This window comes from Bombyx mandarina, chromosome 23 (assembly GCF_030267445.1).
Source record: "Bombyx mandarina strain Sakado chromosome 23, ASM3026744v2".
In the NCBI taxonomy this organism is placed as follows: domain Eukaryota; kingdom Metazoa; phylum Arthropoda; class Insecta; order Lepidoptera; family Bombycidae; genus Bombyx; species Bombyx mandarina.
The window spans coordinates 7615024-7625639 of NC_143229.1; the positions used below are offsets into that span (position 1 = coordinate 7615024).

The following is a 10616-nucleotide window of genomic DNA, read 5'->3' on the forward strand; positions in this document are numbered from 1 at the left end:
CCAGTAACCACTTAACACCAGGTGGGCTGTGAGCTCGTCCACCCATCTAAGAAATAAAAAAATAAAAATTCAAATGACTGAAGAAACGGCTCTTCTGTAAAGTTACAAAAATGTCGGTTGAACCATGCCTTTCACTCCTCGATATATTTAATGTAATCTTTAGCATTACACGATACAACAGACAGACTACCATTATTTGAAAAAAATAAAACAAACATCCGTTATAATGCATAATTCCTCGTAAGATAATTAATACACAATCATTGACACACACAACGGCCGTCTGGTGTAGTGGTAAGTGACATGGTCACTACACAAGGGGGTCGCGGGTTCGAATCCCGCCAAGGGAAGATATTTGTATGATAAATATAAATGTCTTTTCCAGGGTTATGGATGTATATTAAAATGTATGTATGTGTATAATAAAAATCTTACATTTATATCCATTATCTGGTACCTGTAACACAAGTTCTTTACGAACTTATCACGGGACCAGTTAACGTGGCGTGATTGTTAGTAAATATTTATTTATTTATATTTATTTATTTATTGAACATGCTACATTATATTATATGCCACTTCTAATACTATATTTTCTCATTTTAGCCATTTGAACTGCATTGCTAGTTCTCCTACTATGTATTGTGTGATGCGAATGCGTGGACCTTTCAGATCTCGGTGTTGGTGCCGGATCCAATTTATTTCCATCATCCAAAGATTCCAATTCACAATTCTTATCTTCCTCGTCGTTTTTGGTGCTTCGTGATCCACTACCTGACAATTCACGGTGACGTACCGGCTTCGTGTCTCCACTAAAACTCAGAATAAATCTCAACTCCGCTTTCAACTCATCTAGGAACGGCAACTGAAATACAATTCGAATTTTAGATGCTGTAAATTTAATTGTATTTATTTATCCAATGGAGATATGTACTCATAACATCAAAAATGTAAAAATCAAACCCGCAAAATTTACGTAATTAGGGTATAAGGCTGTGCCATCCAGCTTGTTACGGTGGCGAAGCACTCGCGTATACCAGTTCTAGAAGGGTGAAGTATCCGTTATACAATACAATTGAGTATTCGACCTTATGTGTCAAGGAAGTTCATCCATCTATTGCACTACATAATATAATATTTTATTAAACGAATCCAGAAAGGTAGCCTCCAGGTACCAATTTGTTTAGATTTTGTGCTATATCTATGTGTTTTCTTCTGTCCTTGTTTTGCCAGACTATTTCAACAGATCTATTTTACTTTTCACGGTAGACTTGTTTGGAAAAAAAGGTAAATGGCTTTCAAGTTGTGCTGATACAAGTAAGTTTAAGGTCGTTTAAAAAAGTACATTCGAACATAATGATTCATTTTTTATAGAGTAGAATATAATAAATAACAATTTCGAAGAGTAAGATAAATACATAATAATAGATAAAACGTATAAGGTGGCTTACTTTATGTCTCCGACAAATCATCCAAACATCGAATAACATCTCGAAAAATGCACATACAGCCGCCATTGCTGAGCCGACCACTAGAACTATGAAAACACCACCGACGTTTGCTAACACCAACGGTTGGGCTTCACCGCCAGCGGTATCGTCATCCTGTAATTAAAGTTTCTATTGTAACAACCAATGTATTTTTCTTTTAATTTGTATTTAATCATGACTTATAGAAAATTAACAAAATACCTCACAAGCACCACCGCCTCTTTTTTCTTTCCACCACTTATCTTTTAATTTAGTCAAAGTACCATCTTCCTGTAGCTGTAATATAGATTCACTCATCGGTTGTCGGTAAGGTGAGTCTGAAAATAAGAGTAGTTTACAAAGTGTATTTTTAGTAGATTTTATAAACAAAGGTAGTTTTCTGTATTACTTTTTTTCATGGCAATGCCGTATCCTTTGTTATCCAGTAGGCCGCCGACTTGAGCAACGTCGCAATTCCTTTCAACCATATATTCAATTGATGTGGACTCCATGAGAAAAGCGTAATTTTCATTTTCGGATTTTACTCTGAAATGGTACGGTAATTTATTTCAAACATAAATCGTAAAATTATTTGTAAATCCTTTTTCATTGTAAATACCTTATTTACCTTTCAAGTCCTTGGTCATTCGTTGCAGTTTGATATTCAGGATGCTCGTCCATGTAATGGTACATTTTCTGATACAATAAATTGTCGGATTCCTAAAAACAGGCTTCAGTTATATTGAGAGGCTTAATAATGAAACTATTCGGATTAAGAATAATCAATATACCATGAAAAAGCTAAATGTTGCTCCATTCTTTTTTGCTCCATATGTTATACCGTAGGGATTGTTGGCTAAATCTTGCACGCTTTTTATAGCATAAAACTTTGATTCTATAGTTAGGAAAGCGGCAAGGTTGGCTGTATAGGATGACACCATAATCAAAGTGAAGAACCACCACATACTACCGGCCATACGAGTTGAAACGGCTCTAAAAAATGTAAAACATTTTATTATTTTCGCAATGTCACTCTTTGTCAGGGTATTATCTTTATATATATAAGTATATAATTCTACTGTACGTGCGTATGTCACTGAACTCCTCCTAAACTGCTGAACCGATTTGAATGAATTTTTTGGTATGCATTTGGATGGCGCCCTGGATGGATTAGATTCACAAATCAGCCCGAAAGATGGCGTTGCAGTCGTTATATAGGTTATTTATCTATTATGCAACTAAGCGGCTGGATCGACTGGAACGAATTTTTGTGTATGCATTCATTCATTTATTTCATTCATTTTGTGTATGCAGGACGTCTTTTTTTATTTATTTTTTTATTGCTTAGATGGGTGGACGAGCTCACAGCCCACCTGGTCTTAAGTGGTTACTGGAGCCCACAGACATCCACAACGTAAATGCGCCACCCACCTTGAGATACAAGTTCTAAGGTCTCAAGTATAGTTACGACGGCTGCCCCACCCTTCAAACCGAAACGCATTACTGCTTCACGGCAGAAATAGGCAGGGTGGTGGTACCCACCCGCGCGGACTCACAAGAGGTCCTACCACCAGTAATTACGCAAATTATAATTTTGCGGGTTTCATTTTATTACACGATGTTATTCCTTCACCGTGGAAGTCAATCGTGAATATTTGTTGAGTACGTATTTCATCTGAAAAATTGGTACCCGCCTGCGGGATTCCAACACCGTTGCATCGCTTCAACACGAATGCACCGGATGTCTTATCCGTTAGGCCACGACGACTACAGTCTGTCGGGTCCGCTAGTCTATATAAATAAACGTAGTAACTATGTACATATATCAGTCGCTGGTGCTTAAAACACAGGGAATCCCATTTTGGGGGCAGATAACCATGGGTGATTTGTTCCTAATTATGATTATTATTCTTATTATAAGTTATATACAATCATTTCAAATTCTTACATTGGAGCTATCTCAGATCCTTGTGTGAGAACACTTCCTAGAGTAAACCAAAAGGAATTGGCTAATGTGAATTGATTGTCCAAGGTCTCAGGTTCTTCGATACACGGGTACGGATTCTGCCACTCTTCGGGGGCCATTCGTCCCAATGCGAATAACAGAACTGATACTCCAATATAAGCTCCCGCTAGCCAGCTCCAAACCTTCAATTAATATATCGCAAAAGCAACAATTGTTGAATAATACTTAAGACATTAAAATACCAAATCTTCTTATAGCGTTATTTATACGTACTCCTGGTGATAGCGGCGAAATAAATGAGAACAAATCTGGTGGTTCTTTGGTGGGTTTTTTGTATAATATTGTTATTCCTAACGTCATAAACGGACTTGTAAAGTCGACTGCTTTCTGTCGTGTTGAAGTTATCGTTAAATCGGTTATGCCGAAGTCTACATTCTGCAAGCATTAAGAATTAAAAACAAAAAAATAGTTTGAATTAAATCAGGATTTAATTTTACTAGTCACTATACCGAAAAATACCACCGGCATCGGCTAGTACGAGTATTTCCATAGTAATATAAACGAAAGTAATTACACCGTCCATTATTTTCTTCATCATTCCATTCCACTGTTTCGTGGTTGTATCGAAAGATCCATAAACACCGTCAGTTTGTAGCTCGAAGGTATAATTGAATTCGTTCATTTTGGCTAGTTCCTCTATTAATTCGATACCAAATCCTTCGTATCGTTCGTTCCCTTCGAGTCTTTTTGATGATTCCTTGAGCATTCCATAGGGTGCACTCTGAAAATATATTTTGCTTTAAATTTTTTACTAATAATTATAATTGATTGTAAGAAAACAGTTTGAACAACCCTACTAACCAAAGCAGTTAAAATAATGAAATGCTTTCCTTTCATCGTCTCAGAACTTTCTGGTTCAGCTGGAGCTATAAAATTTCTGTCCTGTATCAAACCATCTTCAATATTCCACGATCCAACCTTCAATGAAAGTAATCAAAAGAAATAATCTTCAACGTCTCTACTTACAATCCAAGTTTAAAATATGTACCTACGTATTTTGAAAATGTTTACCTTTTCTAAACCGTGAGGCATAATTTCTAATACATCAACTTCAAAATATGAACGAAAACCTTCGTCATCGAATTTTATTATTCCCGTCATTCCGTCAATTTCCATCTGCCGGAAAACAACATCAGCTCAAAATATCATAAAATTGTTATTGGTTAAATTAACTTAGACTAAAATTAAAATAAAAACATGTAGCCCGGCTATGCTTCATTATGATTCTTGAACTATGAAATATTCCAATTTATTGAAACTACACGTGCACCGCTGACAGTGCGTTGATGATACTTTGAGAATAGCTCTCCCTGTTCTGTCAAGGACAGCTGCATTAATTTTCATTATAATCCGGTGAATATTTCATTCCGGGACGGCTAGCGTGGTATGAAGGTGCGATGCGTAGAGAGAAGCTGCATGTAACTAGGAGATGTATGAAAATGGTAGTGCAAGGTAGAGAGGGAAGAGGTCGACCGAAGAAGACATGGATGGAGTGTATGAATGACGATGAGAGAGAGAGAGGAGTGAGTGTTGAGATGACGACTGATGAGAAGACAATGGAAGAGAAAAATTAGATGTGTCGACCCCACGTAGTAGGATAAGGTGGACAAAAGAAGATAATCCGGAGAATACTTTAGAAATACATAGACTACACGGGAACATTATTTTTATTTACATATAAAGGAGATACAAATGTGATACAAAATCCGCAACTTACAGTTCGTATATAATTAATGATGCTAGAACCAAACTCCCAGCCTTCGTCTTGATCACATGTTATATTTGCACCTTCTTCGAGTCCTAGTGCGTTTAATGCTGACCCATAAATAGTAACGGCATCATACATTAAAGCCAAGTCAAAAGTCAAACCATTTTCTGAAACGGCTTTTTCTAACTGACCTTCGGATAATTCGACTACTTTCTCGTTTATATCTGAAATGAACTTCTGGATGGAATCTAGATTAGGATCAAAGAAGCGTATACCTGAAATATTTTTATTATAATATAATTTCTTTTAAAATTATAGTAAATAATTTAGGTTCAGAATGCTTCTGTAGATTACATTATGAATTTCGGACAAACCTGTTATATTCGAACCTCCATGCTTAAATGGATCGACATCGATTGTTTGGAAATCGGGATTCATTATGAGATAACTGTGTTGATCAGACATTATGCCGACTTGCTGTGCTTGTTCTAAAAACGTTGATAAATTTTCGAGAGTGCAATCTAAAACGAAATTAACTGATCCAGATTTTTTTATTGCTTTCAGCTGAGACCTGTAATGTAGAAAGAGACAAGGGCCAATTTTTTGTTTGTTTTATTTTCGAAGTTTTAGACAAAAACAAACCTGAAATCGTCTCCATCGGGTAATTGAACGACGTTCATCAAAATCTTCTGTCTTTTGTTTAAGTCCTGCATAGTGAAAATATTTTCCAAAAATGGTAAAAGTTCGCTGCCCTCGTAAATTATAGTAAATTCTTTCCAATCCTTCATCTCTATCAGATCTGTGAAAAGCTTTGGGAGAGATTAAAGAAAAAGTATAAGTTCAGGCCATCGTCTCGAAGATAAGCGTCATGAAGATAAACAACGAATACCTGAAAAGTTTTAATACCTGTGAATAGCTGATGTGATGTGGATACAGATTTACTGCTGACCAATTACGGTTCTGTGTCTCCATTGCTTGGTTTATAACTTGAGGTATTTCTAGATTATCTGTGATCGATTGAACATGGAGGATCGAGTCTTTTTTCGTCGGCCCAAATATTCCATAAACATTATTCTATAATTACAATTAAGATATTTTAAACAATACTAATAATTTATTTTATACATTCTGATACATGCATTACATACCAAGCTCATATTGATTGATGTCTCTAATTTTATTTTTTTTATGATTTAAAGATTACTGGTAGCTCGGAAGCCTTTCCAGTTTCACCAGGCAGGTAGGCGAGCAAAGGCTCAGCCAGGAGGGGTGGGATTTGCTAAAAATAGCCCGAGTACCTCCGAAGGAGACCTAACAACTCAAGAGCAATTGCTTCTGAGAAGATCCGGCGAGAAACTCAGCGGGCTGATGCATGGGTTACGTTGCACGACCTCTTTGTCGAGTTCGACGAGTACCGTTACCGAGGTTCCTAGCCTACTCCTAACGTTAGAGCTGAAGACGTCTAATGCAAAGGTTATTGGATCTGATAGATCCGTAAGGACGTGTCTAGGGCGTCGGCGTTGACTGGCTCCTGCATGATCAGGATTCGTGGAGTAGTCAGCGGCGGCAACGATAAGGCGATTATCATGACGCTTAGCCTTATCGAAGTACCGTTCCGACGCTAACTTCATGTATTTCCGGATTGATTCGAGGCCCAGGTCGTCGCACAGAACCCCGACGGCTAACTTACAAAAGCGGGATTGTATGGATTGGAGGGTGCCTATGTGTGTGCGGGCCGGGTGTGAGGGAACACCACATTCGCGTAAGTCATGACGGACCTTATGCGAGCTTTGTAAAGTGTCACCTTGTTCCGAAGGGACATTTTGCTCCGCTTACAGATCATGGGATGTCTCTAATATTAAGCCTTTACCTATTAAATTATCTTTTAGCATACAGAAGTTATAACAATTTTTTGTAAAAAAAATCATTCTATCGATCAAAATATGCATTCGTGGTGTCGAGGCATACTGCCAACAATGCCCACAAACCATTGCAAAGACATTTTGTACTGCATCTCGGGTATTGAATTTTTTCCCAGTCAAAAAATTGTCTAGCCTTTGGAATAAATAGAAGTCTGCCAACGTAAGGTGCGTGAAGTACGGTGGATGACGCAAAATTTAACGGTAGCTCTAGCTCTTCTAAATTAGAGACAGTCCATTGAGCCGTTTGAAGTCGAGTATTACAGTGTAGAAGCAGCGGGGATGTATGATTAAACAAGACTAGCCGAAGATTCGCAAGCTTCTTCATCGTGGTATTCAGTTTCTTACAGTACATAGCCGCAATACAACTGGTGCCATTTCGTAGGAAGCTGTTGTGAATTATACCGGTGCTACCATCAAATAGTGACCAAATATTTGAAGTCGTCGTGGCCTAAACGATAAGACGTCCGGTGCATTCGTATGTAGCGATGCAGCGGTGTTCGAATCCCGCAGGCGGCTACCAATTTTTCTAATGAAATACGTACTTAACAAATGTACACGACTGATTTACACGGCGAAGGAATAACATCGGGTAATAAAAATCAAACCCGCAAAATTATAATTTGCGTAATCACTGGTGGTAGGAAAAAAACTTACAGTTATGATCAAACCATATTTTGAAGAAAAAAATTGATCCTGTGCGCAAAGCATGTATTAAAATAATACTTACTAACAGACAAAACAAGTGGGCGTGGGGCGTTAACACCCGATCTATACATTTTTTTGCATTCTAAAATTGTAAAAAAGTTGATTTTGTAAAAGTAAATACAATTAAAGAAAATGATATCGTAGCTAATTAGTGTCTTCTTCTTCTTCTTCGGAAAGAAGAAGAAGCTCTTTGGATTCAGTAGTAGAGTACATTTTGATATTCAATCAGTATTTAAAACGTCCAGTAGAAATAAATTATTTCAATTTCGAATATCAAGTTGTTAAATACCTCGAGTAACGAGCAAACGGCATCTTCCGTTTCCAATAAATCGCCGGGAGATGTTCGTATTACATTTGCTATCAATGGACTCTCCTCTTCTTCAGATATTGAAGCGACTGCAACTTTAATTGCTGCTTCGTATAAGAAAGTTCCGTCATCGCAAATCGCACCTTCAAATTCATAGTTTTTAATGGCGTTTTTTCTCTCTTCAATCCCTTCTAATACAATAGAAACTCAAATTCGTCACTCACCTATAGTTTTGTCGCCGCACGTAATATTAACTAAATGAAGACTTAATAGAATTATTATAAACCACGAACAATCAGATTCTTTACAACCTATATTCCACATATTTGTCTTAATATATTGTTTGAACGCGCTTTTTTATAATCTATAGCTAATAAAAAATCTAACGGATACTCAATCGTTCTACATATTGTTACGTGCACTCTTTGTAATAGTCCGAGATCTGCCCTACAATCTCCAATAATAATAACTAGCGGCTAGACTAAATTTAGATAGTGCTCTCTAGTTCGAACTAGGGATAATCTTGATACATAATAGTTACGGTAACAATACTCAGATAAATCTAATTGTTTAGGGCTGGTTTTGTTCAAAATGTGGAATTTGATTATAGGTATGAGTACAGGAAAATATAAATATACATTTAATTAAGATCTACCCCACAAAAAAGCAAATCTTCACTGGACATCTTCATAGTTTATTTAGAGTAAATAAATGTAAACTTATTTAATTTCTTTAACACAATATTTGGTACAAGAAACTGCCTTTTCATTTAAAAAATATATAACAGCGCCATCTATCAAAACAGTGCTGTACTTGTTGCAGTTGAAGTGGTGAAATAATTAAAGCTTCTGAAGAATTAAAATAATACAACATTTTTGCTTATGTCAATATAAACGCTGATACGGCTCTGATAGAGGGCACTGTAATTTAAATTTAGAAAATATTTTACCAAAGGATGAGAAGAAATTCGAGGCATCTTGATCCCGGTAAGCATCGCCTAAAATGTCTATGTCTTTACCTTAGCTAGGGTGACGTATTCACAAAAAACAGGGTGCCTTGTTCGCCGAATCTACAAATCCGGTCTGATTATTAAACCAAATTTAATCTTTTCTTCCCAGAGTTCAAATGTTAAGTGATTCTAACATAAAATTATTGCTATATTTTTCAATGACTATTCTGTGGCAAAAAAACTCCAGGATTACTGATTATTTACTCATTGCCCGGGTTTTCTTGTATTTGAAAGTTTACATATACGTTATTATCGCCATAAGGAGAGATGAAGATCTTTCTGACGAGTTGCATCAGCCGTGGTTCCGAGTAGCTAGGTAGTAAGCTCTTATGTAGCTTTAGGGCCTTTAGTTGGCCACGGTGACTTCTTGTTGTGAAGTTCAGTGCTCTGAATGTATAAATACCTTATTGAACGAATAACGGTGAGGTGCGATCACTGGTGACAAGCAATTCTAAGAGCTAGCGAAACTTGTGTTATGGGAGTACGTTTTAAATCTCGTTTTAGTATTTCTTTGGAATAATATATGTAATTGTAATTTAAATGATGTAGTCGTACAAAAAATGCTATCTATAAATATTTTTTCTAGAACTAGATTCATTTTATATACGTAGAAGGCATGGACGCATTGAGAAATCTAATTATTTCCTCTACGACTCATTAAAATCTAATCACGTATGGGCAATCCCTCCGATCCTAAACTGTAACTCTAACTCAAATTCAATTACGTATTCAACTTTCGCTGCTTTACTAACGTTGAACTTTCGTTTCAGATTTGTATTTATTTATCTATCCATATGTTTGTGTCTGTAAGCTAACTTAGTTTTTTTTTAATGGGATTTTATGACCTTGTAAGTAAGACCTTAAGTCATGTCTTATTGGAACGAAGTTCCTTATGGGACGATGCGGAGGGGTAACCTAACCGGGAAAAAACGTCCGTAGCGTAAGATTTTTTCTATTTAGTTTGTTATCAACAGATGTCGCTGCACGTAAATTCAACAATTCCTGAATTGCGGTGACGAGATGTTACACAGTTGATAGACTCGTATTTCTCTTGCGAAATCACACATACATGGCGTAGAGGGTACCGTGATCATGCAGGCGGTTCCCCCCGGACGAGGCTGCTCCATTGTACTAGGCTTGTTCTTGCTCGGACACTGAACGGAGCGATCCGTACTAGGACAATTTGTCAGATGTCCTAATTCAGTCTTTTAGTACATTTAGTACAATTTAGTACACTGAACGAATAAGAATCATATTTTTATTTTCGTCATACTTCGCAGGCTTAGAACTGTTATTCTATTCAATATTTTAGTACATTTAGTACAGTTTAGTACACTGAACGAATAGTGAATTATATTTTGATTTTCCTTCATAGTTCATACTTTGCAGGTTTAGGACTGTCATTCTAATCTATACCCGTTTATTTTTTTCATTAAGTTATTTAGACATTAAAATATCTGTGATATTTTT

The 10616-nt window shown here is 36.6% G+C and overlaps 1 protein-coding gene across 2 annotated transcripts; it reads right to left on the reverse strand.

The window, feature by feature from the left end:
- Window positions 1-266: 266 nt before the first annotated feature.
- On the reverse strand, window positions 267-8596 carry LOC114245581 (glutamate ionotropic receptor kainate). 2 transcript variants are annotated; one of them, XM_028177804.2, is made up of 17 exons: window positions 8362-8596; window positions 8120-8280; window positions 6110-6277; window positions 5846-6012; window positions 5578-5774; window positions 5213-5427; window positions 4507-4611; window positions 4297-4413; window positions 4010-4216; window positions 3709-3870; window positions 3418-3617; window positions 2261-2462; window positions 2098-2189; window positions 1879-2015; window positions 1692-1807; window positions 1452-1604; window positions 267-865 (listed from the first exon to the last, which is right to left on the reverse strand). In XM_028177804.2, the coding sequence occupies exons 1-17, from the start codon at window positions 8459-8461 to the stop codon at window positions 569-571; spliced, it is 2796 nt and encodes a 931-aa protein (XP_028033605.2). In that variant the 5' UTR covers window positions 8462-8596; the 3' UTR covers window positions 267-568. The 2 variants fall into 2 exon arrangements, with proteins under 2 accessions (XP_028033605.2, XP_028033604.2); XM_028177803.2 differs by having other exon boundaries at window positions 268-865; window positions 5213-5478; window positions 8362-8595.
- Window positions 8597-10616: the final 2020 nt, after the last annotated feature.